At 42.6% G+C, this 19,967-nt stretch overlaps 1 protein-coding gene across 1 annotated transcript in view; it reads right to left on the reverse strand.

Moving 5' to 3' along the window:
- The window catches only part of esrrga (estrogen-related receptor gamma a), a 72,988-nt gene that overhangs the window by 12,094 nt on the left and 40,927 nt on the right, over positions 1 to 19,967 (reverse strand). Inside the window, exons 5-6 of the mRNA XM_053632094.1 lie at positions 12,304 to 12,414; positions 10,123 to 10,305 (exon numbers count right to left, since the gene is read on the reverse strand). Of these exons, the coding sequence (XP_053488069.1) occupies positions 10,123 to 10,305; positions 12,304 to 12,414 (294 nt within the window). The remainder of the gene's footprint in view (positions 1 to 10,122; positions 10,306 to 12,303; positions 12,415 to 19,967) is intronic.

Consider the following 19,967-nt stretch of genomic DNA (forward strand, 5'->3'; position numbering starts at 1 on the left):
TATAAACAACAAACAGTCATCTGTGAGCATTGGGCCTTTTAATAGAATGTCATCAGAGAGCCTGTGCTTAAAGCATGCTCTTAATGTTTCGGAGATGAGACGCGACTCCCCCATTCCATGGCAATGAGCACCTTTTAATTTCTGCAAAAAGGCACGGCTGAAAATCTTAATTAATTGTTTCATACTGCTTCAGGGTCATTATGCAATGCAATAAAGGCCATGTAATTATGAAATTTTACAGCCATTACCGAGGCTGATAGCTCGTATTTCATCATCAGGCGGGCCCGATGGCTTTCCAGGCGCACGATCACGCGTGATGGACTACGCGCAGATCCATCAGGGCCCAAACAATAAGCCGGCCAGGCCTGCTGTAATAGCTACCCACAGATGAAGCGACAGATAAAGATAAACTATAAATCCAACTGCACGGATGCTAACACGGGCCTGTGAGGGGGTAGGAGCTGCAGCGGTGTCTGACTGTGTGTCTTTACTGTATGTCTCTGGATGCTTCAATCCAATACGCTATTAAAAACAAGCAAAGTGTGCGGGCAAACATGTTTGCGTGAAGAAAGAGTCAGGAGTTCAGGACAGACAGAATCGCATGAAAGCCAATAGCAGGGTCCACACAGGAGTTTGAGTTGGAATAAAAAAAATAAACTGGGGATGAAAAAAATGTGCTGATGCAGGTTTACTAGATAGAATGGCTCCTCAGAATAAACTACAGAAAGAGGGAACATCTCTCATGCAGAGAGAGAGAGAGAGAGAGAGAGAGAGAGAGAGAGAGAGAGAGAGAGAGAGAGAATAAAATAAAACATTTGAATTCCTGTGTGTGTGTGTACACAGAGAGAAATATGCATGTTAATCACACATAATAAAGGATACTAAAAATGACATTCCTTATATATATATATATATATATATGTATTTGATGGTATAGTTCTAATAGAATATGTATCTATTATAGTAAAGAAGCTTTGTGTGATTAGACAGCATGAATATTATTATTACTCGTGAACCAGGACGGCGTGGACCTGCTCGCACTTGTGCTCCGTCCTGTTCGCTCGTGTCGCAGTGTGCAGAGTGCCGGGTGTCGCACACTTAAAGATGTCCAATCATTTTATTCATAAGCAACACAGTAGGTCCCATTCTCACATGGCCTTGCTGCCAGAGCCCCGACCACATCGATAATAATTTACATCTCGATTAAGCACATCCTTCCTGTGACTTGCCGTGTCAGGAAAGGCCTGTTTAACCCATCTTTTCCACACACACACACACTAAACACACACACACACACACACACACACACATGGGGTTGTAATTCCTCAGAGCGGCCCGACAGCTCGAATCCAATCCCATTTTCTTGCCTGTTTAGCGTCTGATGGAGAGGATCCCTCCCTCTGAACTGTTATTTTGGGGTGGGGGGCCATTTCAGGGCCCGTCGGCGTGAACTTTGCATGAACCTCCGGAAAAATAATGCCATGTGATGACAAGCCTGTTCTACCTTCCAGTAAATTTGCTGCGGGAGATGGGAGCCGGGCAGCAGGAAGAGAAAGAGAAAGAGAAGGGAGGGGTCGTGTGTGTGTGTGTGTGTGTGTGTGTGTGTGTGTGTGTGAGGATGAGTTGAAATGGAGTTTGGTTTTGCGTAATTACATCCATCTATCTTTATATTCCAGCAGCATATCGCAAATTGAAAATACCAAAAAATTGACTGCTGGTCCGGATAGTTAATGATTGGCGGCAACGAGGCCGTGATTTATTGGTTACTTACTGACGTGACACATTTGCATCTTATTAGGCGGAGATTACTAGGAGGCCCTCTCAGATTGCGCGACGATGCGGCCTCCTTTCGCACAAAGCGCCTGATGGATTGATTTGATTTGCAAATGTAATCAAACTAATAAGAGGGAAAATACGAGCAATAATGCCTTGTTTTTTCAACTAGCAATCACAAAGGGCCGCCCTGTTTCGCAGAGGCGCAGGGTGACGCAGGACCCGCTGCGGCATTTTCGGAGGGCCACGGAAAGGTGAAAGTTTAGGAGGAATGCGCTTCCTGTCAAATCTACACTCGCACTGACGGGACACGACTGTGGGCTTTACACAGCAATAGTGTCCTTTATCAAGAGAGACATGCAGGGACACACACACACACACACACACACACACACACACACAAATGCACGAAGCCCTAAGAGCTGTGATGTGACAACAAACACAGGTGCTGTCCCAGTGGACGCTACGACAGGCATGACTTCTGTCACTTCTATTATCTATGAAGGCAAAGAGAGTGTGTGTGCATGTGAATGCGCACGTGTGTGTGTGTGTGTGTGTGTGTGTGTGTGTGTTGACAGTGTATAGATTCAGACGTTTGATTTATTTCAGCTGCTCATTTCTATATGGACAAGAAAACAGCACTTCTGAGAGGAAGTCAAAGGAGTTACAGGTCACGCTAGTCTGAATACGTAGCATTTGAATACGTAGCATTTCTGCGCGGTAGCTGTTCAGCTGCGACGCGAGAGGCATTACAGTCTCTGACATCGGTTCAGACGTTACCGTACACTGTGCGTTATTTTAAATTTGAAAGGATCGAGTTCGATTAAAGGAACGAGTCCCGTTATGCATTTTTGAACAGTCGGAAATCTGCTACTAAGTAATATATCCATTTTTAGATCCTGTACTGGCTCCATATCTAAAGCTTCCTGAGTACACACGAGAGAATCGACTTGATGGATGTGTGAATAATGCGGCTGGTGTGTTATACCTGTGCATTGTTTCTATTCTATTATTATTATTATTACTTTAAATAAATTCTCGTATGCTTTATTAATATTTAATATTTTATCTGACGGCCGTTCTGTCAGTCCTATCTTTGAAAGAACTAGTGATATCCTCTCTACAGTATGTGTGTGTGTGTGTGTGTGTGTGTGTTGCTTAGTCTACAGGCAATTAATCTCTTCATATCATGTAGATGAGGCAGAAAGAGAGAGAGAGAGAGAGAGAGAGAGAGAGAGAGAATGAGAGAGAGAGAAAGTAAGTAAGTAAAGTGAATTTTATTTATATAGCACATTTAAGCACAGTGAAGCTGACCAAAGTGCTGAACAGAGAGAGTAAGAAAAAGTCAAATAGAAAACAGAATAAAACCAAATAAAGACAGACAACAGACAATAGTAAAAAATGAGATTAAAACGCCTGGGAGAAGAGATACGCTTTCAGCCTCTTTTTAAAAATGATAATTGAGGGTGCGAGGCGGATGTCCAGTGGCGGTTGATTCCATAAACGAGGGGCGGAGACGGAAAAAGCTCTGACCCCTTTAGTTTTTAAACGGGATCGAGGGACATACAAAAGAAACCTATCAGAAGATCTTAAAAACTATGCTGGATGATTGTGGTGTAAGAAGATCTTTGAGATAAGAAGGAGTTTGATCATGAAGAGTTTTAAAGACAAACAACAGAATCTTAAACTGGATCCTAAACTGGACCGGGAGCCAGTGGAGCGATGCTAAAATTGGGGTGATATGATCGTATTTCTTTGCCTTGGTCAACAACCTTGCAGATGCTTTCTGAACCGTCTGGAGACGAGCAAGAGATGACCGAGGAAGACCCAAGTACAATGAATTACAATAATCTATCCGAATAACCTTCTCCAAATCTAGGAGAGACAAAAATGTTTTAAGTTTAGAAAAAATCCGTAATTGATAAAAAAAAAAACTACTTAACTCGTTCTTAACGAGCGAATTTATTTGCTTGGTTAAGCATAATTCTGAGTCTAGGATGCGCAGAGAGAGAGAGAGAGAGAGAGAGAGAGAGAAAACGAAATACTTCGAATAATCTGTAGAAATTTCCCAACAATAAATCAAGACAGACAGAATACATCACGGCATTAGAAAGGTCAAACGTGTCGTGTTGACTGGAATGGCAGGCATAAAATGAGTAATCAGTAATATGGGTTAAATAATTAATACAGTCCGTATTAAAGGGGGAAAAAAGACATAAATATTCTTTAGTGATTAGGAATAAATGTGTCATCTCTCGATCAGGTTGGTGGGAGTCAGAGAAAGCTTCTAAACAGTGTTCGGAGCGAAGCGCATGACGAAGCTCCTAATTTTCCTAACGATTTACGGCCTGGCGTCCACGAAACGACCAATCTAGAGATTGATGAGATCACCCGACGACGATGATGAACAACACACGGTTAAGAAGAACTTACATCACTGCTGCTTCATCTACGGTATGTAACGCACACGTATACAGTGCTTACATTACTTTCAGTGCTTATTTCTCAAACACACTCCTTCTCCTGGTCTCCCTAACACACACACACACACACACACCATTCGCTTCGCTGTATTTGCTTTGTTTTTTTTTCCAGACATTTTCTCTGTCACACTTAATTTAGTGCCTCTCACTTTGCTGAATGCACGGCAGGGCGAGCGAAACCCCAGCTAAAAGTGAAAATTTGATTTGCTAAAAGGAGCTTAGGGCATCTATTAATCAATATTTGCAGAGTGTCAGGCTGGGGGCGGTGACAGACAGGCCCCCATTTGGAGATTGGCTGGAAAGGGGATGGCTGGGACGACTGGGGTTAGTGTTTCTCGGATCGTATAGGGGAGGAGAATGAAGTAAAGAGGGATGAGAGTGCAAAGACTACATACAGTAGATGTATGCAGTAGCGAGGCAAAACTGGGTCACTACCTTCATTACTGACAGTAACAATGTTTGGATGTGATTACAAAATGGTGAGGCTTCAGCCTACAAATGACTAATGTACTAACGAGACAGCGCATGTATGTGAGAGTCATCAGTCTGAAAAGTGCATCCATCCATCCATCCATCCACCCATCCATCCATTTTCCATACCGCTTATCCTACTCAGGGTCACGGTGGGAGCCTGGAGCCTGTCCCAGGGAACTTGAGGCACAAGGCGGGGGCCAGCGTGGACGGGGTGCCAACCCATCCTGATGCACAATGGCACACACATTCATTCACACACTTCGGACAATTTGGAAAAGCCAACCAGCTTACAATGCATGTCTTTAGACTAGGGGAGGAAACTGGAGTATCTGGAGGAAACCCCTGAAACACAGGGAGAAACTCTGTGCACACAGGGCGGAGACGGGATTCCAACCCTTAACCCCGGAGGTGCGAGGCAAACGTGCTAAGCACTAAGCCACCCCCTATGACCCCCCCATATCATAATCATAATCATAATCATAATCATAGTTCACAGATACTCTACGAAGAGCCTGAACATGCTCCAGTTGCTGGTGCGCTGGTGACTTCCCAAAATTCCTTCATGTTCACCACCCTGATTAAGACATTCTTCGCAGCCCAACGGCACAGAGGAATGAAATAAATAAACGAAGCAAATAACAAACAATTAAATAAATAAATAGAAAACCCACAGATCGGCTACAGCCTCAGGCAAGACTGTGGCTTCGGTCTGGCGCTTTTCTCTCTCTCTCTCTCTCTCTCTCTATTCCTTTTGTGTGTGTGTGTGTGTGTGTGTGTGTGTGTCGAAGCCCGAGGATGGAGCCTAGTATATACAGATCAGCCAATAATGATGCCTCAATCAAGAGGCAAGACAGGGCTGAATGAGCACCTCTACGATTCCCCCCAACCCCCCGTTTTATTCATAACAAGGTTTCGGTGTGAATATTCTAATCCACAACAATGCGGCCGAGTAGGCTACCTAATCGTCTTTATTACAGCCTGTGAAAGCTAGCTGCAATATTTGACCAAGAGTCTCCTTCCAGCCTCGGTTTTTCTCTCTCACGTGATGCAATTACAAATGCCGACAATAGTGTGTGTGTGAGAGAGAGAGAGAGAGAGAGAGAGAGAGAGAGAGAGAGAGAGAAGAATTAAGTGGACTGAGGACGTACCTCAGTATCTACATAAAAGAGATTAGAGAAGACAGGCTTCCATTTTACACCTCAATCACATTGTGTTAGCACACGCTTATCCACCCGCCGGCCAGAATTGAAAGGGAACTAAAGAAAAAAAAAAGTCCCTGAGATAGGGCCCTGAGAAGCCTGAGCAATTTCAGCTGCCATAAAGGCGCTCTAATAGTGGGAAGCCTGTCACGCTAAAAAGGTGCTGCTACACGCCGCTCTGTCCGTTCCTCAAGTGAAGTGAAGTGAAGTGCGACTGGCCCGCTATTGTGCGCTCCCTTGCTCCGATAAGGCCTGTCACAATTACATGACAGTTTTCTATTCTCCAAATTTCTATTCTGTTATATTTACAGATAAAAAGGGGGTCTTCAGTAGGGCTTTCCAGTCTCCTTCTCTCTTTTGAAACCATTCACTGGCCTGCCTTCTCTGAACGCTGACATCCGTGCGGCTTCTCAAAAACCAGCCAGTGTGTTTTCATTTAGTAAAGATACCTCATTTCAACTCATTTGCACTGTGTTGTCTTCATATTTACCCCAAAGAAAACATATCCCTACAGTAAATCCACATATATATATATATATATATATATATAGAGAGAGAGAGAGAGAGAGAGAGAGAGAGAGAGAGAGCGAGCATGTTACAGAAGCAATCTGAGAGGAGCGAAGGCATGTGAGAGTGTGAAGTAGCTCGAGTCGAGGCGTTTTTAACTCGACTGTGCCCGAACACAGACTGCTTCATTATCTAGCAGGCCTAGCGGCACAGCAGTCCCTGTAATGCTGAGTGATGTTTAAATTAGTTTACAATTTGGCCTGCTCCTAGCCTAGGACAGATCTTAAACGAAGGCGCTCAGAAATGTCAGGCGCGCTCCTAACCGCCGTAACAAATTGTTGCCCGCACGCTGCACGCACCTAATGACTTCAAATTAGCTCCCACGCGAGGCCCTGACAGTTGGTTACGACGGTTAGCAGCACAGCCGCTGTATCATGAGCGCTAAATTGCTTCGCGGCTCTCTTGGGGAGGAACGGAGGCCTTCATCAATTTGATTAAAAAAAAAAAATTACTGTACCACAGGAAGCGGTGAGGCGAGCGAGTTTGTGTGCTGACAACACGACAGCCACATGAGAACGTCCACACAGCGAGAGGCTGTGGACGGAAAAGGTTAAAAAGGTCCGTTTTGAGGAAGAGATTGTGTGTGTGTGTGTGTGTGAGAGACAGTGTGAACCACAGAGGTGGGTTTCTATTTAACTGGAAGGTTTTCTCAATCATTTTGAGATTGTGTGTGTCTGTGTGTGTATACACACACACCTCTCTCTGTGTGAGAGAATCTTCGATAGAGAGTCGCTGACGCTTTTTTTCCCCGAACGGATCTCTAGATCAGATTCCTTTCCTTTAGACGCCGGAGGAACACGTGAGGCTGGAGATGAGAGCAGCAGGAGACGGCGGACTCAAGCAGAACTCGAATTGCCTGCTGAGCTTCCGTCATACAGTCATCTCTCTTCTGCTGAGCAATCGCTCTCAGTCCAGTGCACACACACACACACACACACACACACACACACACACACACACACATATGAATGATGAGAGCTATCTTCAGTGCCAAACACATGCAACTTGAGTCTTCACTTAACACTAAGAATAAATTCATGTGTATGAAATGGACAAACTGATGTCTCTCTCTCTCTCTCTCTCTCTCTCTCTCGCTCTCTCTCTCTCTCTCTCTCTCACACACACACACACACACACACACACACACACCTCTACCTATCATACATACACCTATCAGGCGTATTTCTTGCTATAAGTGATATAAGCAAGACCTGCTCTTAGGACCTCCGACCACTAGGGGGCCCCATGATTTTTCAAACAGATAAGCAAAACGCAAGCACACAAAGTTTTTATCAATTTACACAAATAACCTCAGAGGATCATGAAGAAGCGCTGATCACCAAGGGCAAAAACATAGCTAAGAAATGAATGCTAATAAATCGAAGTTGTTTGCGTTCTTGCCTCTTTGAATTGAAATAGAAAAGAACATTAGTTATTATTCTAACTAAATGATGCTCTGCTTAACTCTAACCTTAATCTCAATTACCACAAGGAAACACAAAGGGTTTATGAAATGAAAGAACCGACTTGATCGGATGTCCCGTGTTTTTCATGTTCAGTCTCCGTAACCTTTTTAAAACTGACACTCTGCTCCAGGTGCTGCTCATGGTCAGAAAAATACAGGATATACTCTTATTTTTATTTACACCATAAGTACTAATACTGTATAAAGCCCACTTATAAAGTCATATACAAAGCATAAGGCAGCCTGCAAGACTAAAAAAAAAAAAAGCAGACCGTATGCTGGAAAAAGAGGACAAGAGAGGCAGGAAGAGGTGAAGGAGAAAGTCCTTTAGTGTTAGCAGTTTGAGCTTCAGCGCCGTGTCTTCTTGCTCATGGATGGAATCAGATCTGGTCTACAGGGCAAGCCTGGAGCGATCTGGCACCGAGCCACGTACACAAAAGTCTGCTCTCACCTCTCATGACACATTATGAGCCCTGAATGCCACCGATAATACCTGATGCCTGACGCTGGAGCACCACAAAGGAGCATCAGAACGCCAGTCCAGCCCAGTGGGTTAAGTGTAAGAGGATTTGCGGACGTGATTGTTATCTACAACATTAAAGAAATGGGATCAAATTCTTTTTTTTTTAAAGAAAATAAATAAACATCTAATCAACTGACCTTTCATCTCTATGCTGCTAACTGCTCTCATCAAACAAGCAGCACGTAAAACTCGGCTCAGACGGACATTAAATGCAAAAAAGACGGCCTTTGTTAAAGAGATCGCTGAAAATTCCTCATTCTGCCTGTTCGAGATAGGCAATAAAGCAGTAGCCAGATAGAGAGAGAGAGAGAGAGAGAGGTGGGGGAGATGGAGTGAGATCGGGAGGGCCACTTGTCTCAATCATGGTCACCGGAGCCATTACTGCTCATGGGTAATGTTGTCCTTTCAGTCCTTTCAGCAGCTACTAAGGTGAGCAGGCAGGAGAAAACACTCCATGTCTGCTCCTTTAGATTTCAAAGCATTGTGTGTGTGGAAGAATTAGGCTAAAAATGAACAAATTGATCGCATTTCCTTTGTGTCATCACAGAAAGAGTGACAGAGAGAGAGAGAGAGAGAGAGAGAGAGAGAGAGAGAGAGAGAGACTGCAGATCTCATGAGTGTGTCAGTCAAGGCTGGTGTGTATCAGTGTGTTGGACAGGCTTTATTTGGCCTGTAAATATGATTCAACTTACCATCATAGGCAACAGGCACGTCATGAATAATCAAGCACTAATACCTGAATGAATAATTACTTAAATATGAACGAATGCACTGTAAAAGCGGATAAGTCCATTTAACTCCAAAAATTTGAGGAAACTATTTACCTCAAAATTTTGAAGTTGATAAATTAATTTCTTTACGCCAAATACACTTAAACATAACAAAAATTCAACTCAAACTTGTTATATTTAAGTGTATTCGGCGTAAAGAAATTGATTTATCAACTTCAAAATTTTGAGGTAAATAGTTTCCTCAAATTTCTTGAGTTAATGGAACTTATCCGGTTTTACAGTGCATTCGTTCATATTTAAGTAATTATTCCTTCAGGTATTAGTGCTTGATTATTCATGTACTGTTATTGTTAAGTGTTCCTAAAAAAGTTTGGCTAAATTCGTTGATAGTGGTCAATTGTATTTTTTTTTCTATAACACAGTAGTAACACTTTATCACTTGTATAATAACGACTCGTTCGCAGGTCCGTGCATGGAGCACGCCTTACATGATCTGAGCATAAATTATAATAAACAGCTAGACGATAATATTATCATTATTATCGTCACCGGTATGGTGGAGATTCCTGTAAGGAGATGTTTATTCGGCTCACAGAGAAGGAGGCTACGGTGTGATTGTTTATAGCTGCTGTGACGTAAGTGATAACAGGAATGAACTTTACTGCCAGACGTTCCACAGCATCAAATGTAAATCACTATATATAAAGAGTTAAAAGCATTGCGTGTTGTTGATGAATGCACAAAAACATGTCATGATTGGTAAATTGCTGAGGTATAAGAGGACAAACACTGCGGTTATAGAAAAAGAATCTACGTCCACCACAGCATGTTGTGTATTAGTGCGTATTTACATGATAATATATGATAATGACAATAGACAGGACAGTGCGTGCGGTGGTGGCCCTACCTGGGATGTGCTTGGCCCAGCCGATATTGACCACCAGCTCCCGGTCTGCCAGGTCACACAGCGTGGTCAAAGCCTTGATGTCGCTGTCGGGGACAGTCGGGTCTGGCATGGCATAGATCTTCTCAGGCTCAGCCACCAGCAAGTGTGACACGATCTTATTATCTGCAAGGCAGCCAAAGGGGACTGTATTTGAACACCAAGGAGAAAACACAAGAAAAGAATAGGATTATACGAGCACAGTCACAAAGAAATGCCATTGTTCATCAGCAAGTAGTTCAGCAGCTCAACAGGAACTATCGACAAGGCTGTTCTTCCTCGAGGAGAGACCGATAGAGTCGTTAAAACCATGGCGAGTTTTCTTTTCTGAATGAATGCCCGGCCTCATTCGCTCTGACACAAAATTGAACTACAAGCCTTTTGAATGGATTTTATCTTTAGGGAAAAGTCTGTCCTATTTTTATTTAATTTTTTTTAATAGTTTTTTTTTTCTTCCTTTTTTTTTTTTAAATTCCAAAGACGGGCTGCTAAATAAACTCTTAAAGTGGTTCAAATGATTGGGTACACAATAGGATCTTGTGTGATAACAGTAATAACAGATCGACTGACATCACATCTCTGGATGTGACACTGTTAATTTAGTGTTTAATCTTCTAGATCGGTCGGTGCGATATCGTAAGAAGACCGAGCCCGAAATGTAACACTACGATACACATTCGAATAATAAAGCTGTAATACGATAGAAATTGCTGACGTGTGAAATTTGAACACAGACGTGACATATCACTAAATTAAACCCCTACTCTTTATTTCAAGAGAATAAGAGAGAGGTGAGAGAGAGAGAGAGGGAGAGAGAGAGAGAGAGAGGGAGAGAGATGAAAAGCAAACGATAGGGGGGGAGTGGTGAATCAATTGGACCAGTCTCTTCAGTCCAAGAGGAGAGAGAGAGAGAGAGAGAGAGAGAAAGAGAGAGAGAGAGCTGTCCTATCTCTAGGTAAATCTTATTTAATGTTTCCCTAATTAGAATCAATGCAACCCAATTTCCAAAGCCCCATGCCTTTGTTATGTGCAAATAATCGATCAGGAAGGCTGTGGCCACGCTCGTCCCCCAGCTCCCTCCCTATCCGTTTATAGAGGGGAGGGGAGTGTGAGGCCACACATGCAACACACAACACACAACATGCACACACACGTACTGTATTCTCAAACGCACTGCCAACAGAATGGCTTAGCATGGCTTTAAATGTATAGCAGGTTCAAAGCTGCATAATAAATTTTCTAGTGATTAGGCTTCATCTTGGTCACACTTTCAGTCATCTACAACCCTGGAAAAAAAAAAAACAGCTTTCTTTTAAGAGAAAAGAGTATTGGAATGAAAATAAATAAATAAATACAGAAAGAAAAGAATTCGAGCTGGACTGCGAGAATAAGCCCTGAAATAAGTTGCTGTGGAGAGATGAAAATAAAGCTAACCCTGGCAGGGGGGATCAACAGGATTAGATGGAAGGTTATTCCGTGCCCCTGTGTTTCCAATATGATTTCTGCGGCTGTAATAATTGTGATTATTTCTGCCGCTATCATGCATAAAAGCGTATTGTGTTCCAGAAGAATATGCTAGCATTAAGTAAAAAGGCTTTAGGGCCAAATCTGTTAAGCGCCGCAGTGCTGTGTGTTTGCCGAGCAGTCAGACGGCGAGGAAGAGCCGGTGTTTCGGGTTTGATGTCTTTGCCAGATTGGATTTAATCCGGATTAGGCCTCTCTCTCGTTCTCTCTCTCTCTCTCTCTCTCTCTCTCTCTCTTTCTCTCTCTCACTCTTACATACACACATACTATAGCTATTCACTGTACACACACACACACACACACACACACACACACACACACACACACCGACCCCTTGTCTACTGATTCTGTCACATGTGTGTTTCTATTTCTTTACAGCACAGACAGTGGGGTCAGTAATGAGGGGTGATTTTATTTGACTTTAAAATAGGTATGAGGATTGTGTAAAGATCAACACTGTATATTATGTATATTCATGTATCTATGCTCAGAATTTCCTTCTTTTTTTTTTCAGATGTGCTGATATTGAAAATGGCATTGTGCATTAATAAGTGAATGATCTATTAATGAATTCATTAATTCCAACAGAATACTTTAGATGCAGTTAAGATGGAGGCTTACATGGCTTTTTGGGTGGCAGAGCCAGCTGTGGGTTCAGATAGGGACTGTTCTCGGCATCTATCCGACGTTTGTATTTCTGTCTGCCGCCGCGCACTCTGTCCAGCCGCACTCCTAAAACACACACACACACACACACACAAACACACAACAAAGAAATCACATTATATATCTCTATAGGTCATTAATCAAATCTAATACATCAGCAGCATAAGAAGGCATAATGTGGTGAATGGTGTCAGTTCAGACCGCACCACGTGCGTTGACATTTTCTACTGTAGTATTGTTGGAATAGAACATTGCATTAGGGCTGCACTGTCACTTTAAAAGAATTGAGGGCAACGAAGAGCAAGCATTGGGTTAAACCCAACTGAGCAGCAGCTGTCAGTGGCCATTTCAGAGCCGTGGACAGGAGATGGCCAGCTGCTGACAGATAGGGCCACGACCGCTCTCTCCATGTGACATCCGGACACACACCTGCCCATCTCCCGCCACCTCACACTGCCTTGCGTGATTGTCACCATGTCAGTTAGTGTGTGTGTGTATATATATATATATATATATATATATATATATATATATATATATATATGTGTGTATGCATGAGACTGCAAGAAGCCACAAAAAAGGTTGAGGATGTGTGCGCTTGAGTCGTGTGTCCTGAGAGAACCGTGTGAAATGCTTCATCTTCTGCCTAGATTGACAGAAAAAAAGAGCTTATAGGCTTTACAAGCTCATTATTCATAAGTGTACCTCTTAGTGCAAACCCCCCCCCCCCCCCCCACAAATATCTCACCAATAATTGCAAATAAATGTCAATGCATGTAAATGACTGAATTCTTGTGAAAATGAAAAGCGGATTATACTTTTCCCGCGTGCACCATAATGTAGATACATGAAAATTCCCCATCTGTTTAGTGTTTATACAATACATGAGTCATACCGAAGCGAGACATGATTAAATAAATATTCAGAACATCTAAGGACCTTGGTAGCACAGGAATCCTGTGGGTTTGGTCATAAATCCCCGGGGTCCAAGCCTTAAATCTGTCCCTGTCTCCTGAAGACCGATTGAAAATGCAGCACCATGTCTCCACAGGCAGCCGTCCTTTCCACACTCTTTCCTTCTCATAGTTTTCCTCCCATCTGTCTAAGTAACTGTCAATACTTTGTCCCACAACTACACCATGAAGGGCCAGTAATTCACTGAGGTGCAGAAAACACTCAGATCCTGCTTTTTTTTTTCTTTTTTCTTCTTCTTCTCTCTCTGCTCTGTGGCCAGAGATTTAAAGACCTGTCCTCTGCTCTTAATTAATTGACATACAAAAGAGCCTTAATTTAATTATGTAAAGCTCCCTAGAGGAATGAGGGGGTTTGTCTGGAAATCCCTTAAAGGTGGGCCAGGAGCGGTTTCATGAAGCTGATGAGAAGAGGTCTGGTAGTGGACAGCTCATCATGCAGCATCACTTCATGCTATCATGAAACATTTCTGATGGGAATCCTGATGGGAGTGGTCTCTTGCAGGATGATTCCGCCCCCTACCCCAATCACGCCCCCATCCCCCCCACCCCCACCCCGCCCATTCCACGTGAAGGTGATAAGCAGATGATAAGCAAGATGAACATTATTAATACACTAAATGAAGGAATACAGTATGGAAAGAAGAAATGGTGTTCGTACGGCACATTTTATACACTGAATAAAGGTCAGTGAATATTTTGTGTGCTGTGTTGTGGTTGGAAAACAGCTATCCTGCTTTGGGACATACCATAATGAACAGTAATTATCTCTGCCCTTGCCAAGGCTGTGTCATTCTCTGAGAATGTCCAGAGGATGAGAGATTCTTGATACTGATCATTTTTGTATTGGGGGAAATATTAACACACACACACACACACACACACACACACACACACATATGATTTAAAAAGAAGGGAACAAGCTCCTTTAACTGGACCAGACTTTGGCAGGGTCGGAGTGTGGAGAAAGTTTATTGTGTTAATTTGTGGCTAGTGTTGGCCTCCTCATTCATAACGGCATCACCTGCAGCCTGTGCTACATCTTATCTCTCTCTCTCTCTCTCTCTCTCTCTCCCTCCCGTCCTGCAAGCCCCTCATCTGCTGCCTGGCTAATGCTGTCCAGATTTATGGGGCTTTTATTAGCCTGGTCGGATTACTGACAGTCCAGTCTGAGTTTACTGCAACACCTCGTCGCCTCTAACAGCTTGAGAGTAAACAGCGAGAAAAGCAACTCTTTGTAAAACAAGAATATCCAAATTTATAAAATACTCTCAGCCGTGTCTGGTCATACCACACCGACCACACCACCAGACTAGTTTCTCATATTTCTTACTATTCATACGATCACGGTTGATTGAGGTTTTGGGTAGAAAAGCCGGCCCTTCATCAGCACAAACAGGAAGTGACATCCAGGTTTAGTACGCTGCTGATTCCGCAGCTTCACCGTGGAATTAGGAAGAGCCGAATACAGATCAGTTGGGTGCACAGTGCGTGAAGGAAGAAGGCTGTAATTCCTGCCTCATCGCGTCTCTGTAGTTATTCGATCCGCTAGTGGAAAATGAGTGATTGTCTTATATTGCTTGCATTGGAGGCTTGATCTCCTTCCCCAGACACAAGGGCTTATTCCATAGCTCTGCTTTCATTTCTCCATCCCACCCTGTGGCCTCAAACTCAAGGCTGACAGGTGCCTCAGACACCCGCAAGTGAGGCAAGCGCCATACAGGAACATTCTATGCAACTATGTATGTGTCCTGTGACTGGTCTGTTATCGGTCTGTGACTATAAAGCGAGCAGGCGCCATGGTGCACATGTTCCTCCATTGCTAGATTGGGTTACATGTACGCGTGTGGACACAAAGGCCTGCCGTCTGCTTGTCTGACTGCGTATCTATGAGCTGGTGTAAAGTGGCATTGACAAATAGCATTGTTTCATAGCCTGCACACTGCCAAAGCTGCCCTGTGCCTACTATTTCAATAAGGACCAAAAACAGTGCGAAGTACTGTACGTGGGTTCGGTCTGATTTTCTCTTCTCAGTAGCCTGGTGTGAGGGCACAGAGAACTGGACATTGCATCACTACATATTAAGGCTGGCTGCTTTTTAAATATTCCACACCACACACATCTTTATAGGAAGGAATGTTTCGATCACTGCCTCAGGAACGTGCACCGAAGAGGTCCTCGTCCCTTCAGGCTCGGCACCCACAAACGGAGGAAGAGAATCTCAATGAAAATCCACACCACGTTACAAGACTCTTTCTCATTTTTTAATCACGTTCACGGACACGTGTCACGTTTAGAGTCGCGAATGCAGGGATTTTATTCTCGCCTCATTTTAAATGATCCACCTTTTTCTTCCTTTACGAGAACCTCACAGATGACCGTAAACATCTTACGAGGCTTGTTTTGAATTTCATTGGTGGCGTGGAATCCCGCGAGCTGTCTGCAGCGGGTTTTTTTTTTTTTTACAGGGAAGTGTTTGCGAAGCAATCAAGTCGCTGGCAGGTTTGGGTCTTAGGAAGAAGAAAAAAAAAAGAGTCGCTAATTAATTGGACGTGGACAGAGACCTCTGACGTCAGACGTCGTGGGCCATGTGTCAGAAGAGGAAAGGAATACGATGAGGAAAGAGAAATGAAGTTAGTGAAAAAGATATTATTTTGAGAGAGAACCTAAAAAAGGTCCAAGTACCCTTGCATGGAGATACCACGACAGGCCTGTGATGAATCAATAGTATAAATCTTTGAACTACTGAAGGACAACTATCTTCTTCAGTTACTTCAGTTACTGTAACCAAACCAATTGCTGTCTTTCTAGGAAATAGACAGACCCCCACCTCCCACTAAAACTGGTCCTACAGCTATCACAGAGCAAAAGGTTTAAAAAATGTATCTAAAATATTTTATTACCAGCTAAAAGATTTGACAGGCCACGGTGGTATGGATTAAATACAGTTTGCCTTTGGCAGTATTTCAATAGCCTGCCTTAATATAACTATATCTGCTATAGCTGTAGTGGCCTCTAAACCATCTTTGAAATAGCGTGTAGGCCTAAGGCTATAGAATAAATGAGTTGCTATCTGCTAAATTATGAGGTAATGGATATTTATGAGTAACAATAAAATAAGACAGTATTTTGCGGGGCGGCGGCTTGATTAGGTTATTAGCGAGAGCAAGCCGCTCTCGTGTGCATACAGCAACGTGGCTTGGCATGGATCGCACCAAACATCGTAGAAACCAGTGTGTATTAAGGACAGATCCCGTATTCAGTGATTTCTATACTCGAAACGTTTTTTTTTTTTTGGTACTCAAATCCTCTTCATTAAATGATTTCATCCAGTTTTGCATTAAGATTTTTACATTTTAAAATCCTGGAGAGATATTCATCCAATTTGTAACATTTTTGCTAAAAAAAAAACAAAACAAACAAAAACAAACAAATATGAAAAATAGTGTGTATGATTCCTGAATCATATTACAGCCTGGATGTGTACTCGGACTACTTTTACGCTATTTTGACATTGTTATATTACTTAACAATCTACACGTATCAAGAAAGGTGGCAAATGTGTGTTGCGTTTGAACAAGTCTATTGATATTCAACAATTTATCAACAAAGGCATCCAAAAACTGCGATCTTTTTAGTGCAAACATGTTACTTTTCAACTGTATGGATAGTTTCTCCTAGATAAAAAACAAAAACAAAAACAAAATAAGTTGAGGTGAATCTGGGGCTAAAAGAGATCTCAGGTCAGGCAGAATTAAAGCTGTGTGTGTTTGTGTGTGTGTGTGTGTGTGTGTGTGTGTGTGTGTTGCTATATACATGCCTTCCATTACTGCCTGGCTTAAAATAGCCTCACCTACATTAAACTTTACCACATCTGTCTTTCCATTATTCTGTCCATGTATACTCATCCGTCCATCTGAGCAAAGTTGTAGCTAGGTGGTATGTGAAATCAAAGCAAACACGTCTTACATACTCCAACACAAACACAAACACAAACACACAGACACACACACACACACACACACACACACACACACCTTCAAAGACAAACCCATAGCCTCGGAAAGGATTTCAGTCGAGCCAGGAGTTAAGCCTGCTAGATTACCGGTTCACTATAAAAAGGAAACGGAGCGGGAGGCTTTCTGGGAAGACGCTGTCGACTTCAAGGGATGAGGAGAAAAGGAACGGGGAAGGGAAATAGGTGACATGTACAGTACAGTATGTCTAGATAGCAATCATAGATGGCTTGGTATTGAACAAGGCTAATTTTCTCTCCACTGTTAACTGTGTGAGAACTCATTAATATCATTAGTCGTCCCAACAATCGAACAGAACCACGTCGAATAATATTTACACCTTAAAGTCAGACGTCATTAGGACATCGCTAAACAGGCAATGATGGTTATTTTTGTATGCCACAAGCCAGCCTTTTCAGCAGCATAAATTCCCCCAGCATGTTTTGACACTTCTTAGAAGGGAACCAAATTGTTTTGTTGTGGTTTTGTTTTTGTTTTTTTTTTTCTTCACAGAAGCATTCACAAGCTCCCTGATTGTGCCAATGTGCGGCTCACTGTGCAAGCTTTTATTAGGCCCAAACTGTGCGGTTCCAGCTGAGAGGAAAACAAAGCATGCGGTGAGAGCGGAGGCTCGGTGCTGTGTCGGGGATCACCCCCTTTCGAAGAGGAAGAGTGGAGCAGCGGCTGCAAACCGCCAGAGCTTCCACCTCCCATGCAAATGGGCCAGGAACAAATGAATATGGGCAAGCAACTGGACTGTGGGTTGCCAGATCCCCTGAGTCTGCTGAGTTATTAAATTTTCACATGGAGAGAGAAAAGCAGAGAGAGGGATGGGTAAAGAGACACATAGACAAAGAGAGATGAGAGAGAGAGACCGTCGTCTCATTCTCCTTCCTAACACTACGAGAATTTATTTCCTGTGCCACACAAATGTAACACAGTAAGCTGCAGGACAAGTGCACTCTAGTTCATGCATATGATTTCATTTTTAAAAAATAGTTTTCTGATGTTTAAAGCTGTTAAATTCTCCACAATGACTCAAACCACTCCTTCATTTTTGTAACTTCATTACACACAGAGGCAAATATTGACAGCATTTGTCTTGCACAGCTCTGTGTTTACAGATTTCTGCAGGGTTTCTTTTTTTTTTTTTTTTTAATTCACACAAGTTCGACAGCGGGTTGCTTTGAATTTCTTGACTGTATGGTGACTCTTGACTAGTGCCCGGCTTAGCCCTCGATGAGGATTTGCATTCTGAGAAAATGTGCAAATGAGAAAATGTGCTGACCACCGGCGAGTAAACAGACGTGACCATGTTGTCTAATAAGCCAGGTTTTCTGGGTGTGTTTGTGTTCCAGGCCCATCAAACAGCGCTGTACAGATAAAAAAAAAAAAAAAAGCAACTCCATGCCACAGAGGAATTTTCTACATATTCATACACCTGTCTTACTGCTAGCATTCGCCCAGCACTCGTGATCTACAGCCTAAAAATAGCCATTAGCTAAGCACAAGGCAAACTGACTCGAACCTGCAAGAATGTCCGCGTCCATTCTCAGTGAAAGTACTGAGTGAACTGAAAGCCTATGAAGAAAGCGTTCACTACTAGCCGAACTGCAGGAGGTCCTGAATGCTTTCGACTGATTTAGGCAGAGTTGATCCTAGAGTAGTGGATTAACATTCCCTGAAACTGGAGGTGTGTTTACAACTAATCACTTCTCAATGCTTGAATTTGGCTTGGTTAAATACAATTATATAGATCACTTGATTATTTTAATTCTAGCAAATAGAAAAAATTATTATTGAAATCATGTCGTTGACAGGATTGTCTTTTTTCTTTTTTAGATGTCTCTAGACTAGCTTCTTTAAAATGATGCTGTGTATTTTATGGGTGGTTATAATGTTTCAGTGCAGTGTCATATAAGCAATATAACAATATACATGTGAGACACAGGCAGTGGGGGCTCGGTGCTTAAGATGTTGGACTTCTGTTTGGAAGGTCATGAGTTCAAATCCCAGCACCCCCATGCACTCAGCTGCATGAATGAAATGAATGTAAGTCACGCTGGATAAGTGTGCCAAATGCCATAAATGCACTCTCTTGAGTGGCACCAAACAAACAAAAAAGTAACATTCTCCTGATCCTAATGAAATGGTGAGTCTGAATCCTGATGAGTCCATGGCTGAGAGCCAAGGGAATGCAATTTGGTGTGAGACGTGGCATACTTTCTCTTCCTTGTCAATCACAGTGACTACTTTTACATGCACATCAATATTCCGATATTAATCAGAATTGGGCAATATTAGAATTAGTATTGAGTCGTGTTATAAACGCCGCAATCCGATTTCCCGATTCAGATTAAAACAATATTCCGAGTCTCCAAATTCTCACCCTTGGAATATACCACTTTTAATCAGAAATTTGTTACTTTTTCAGAATATCCATTGAAAGGAGATATATTCACGTGCTCAGTCTGCAAGGAATTGTGGGTGCTAACAAATGCTTAGCTGTAGGCTAGGGATTTAGGCATGTCAACTCAGGCATACTTACAACAACCATGTACACAGGAATATTCCGAAGCCTTTACGCATATAAACATCGTATTCGGAATACGGCTGCAACCCTTTAAAGGCT

The sequence above is a fragment of the Ictalurus furcatus genome, chromosome 9 (assembly GCF_023375685.1).
Source record: "Ictalurus furcatus strain D&B chromosome 9, Billie_1.0, whole genome shotgun sequence".
Classification (NCBI taxonomy): Eukaryota; Metazoa; Chordata; class Actinopteri; order Siluriformes; family Ictaluridae; genus Ictalurus; species Ictalurus furcatus.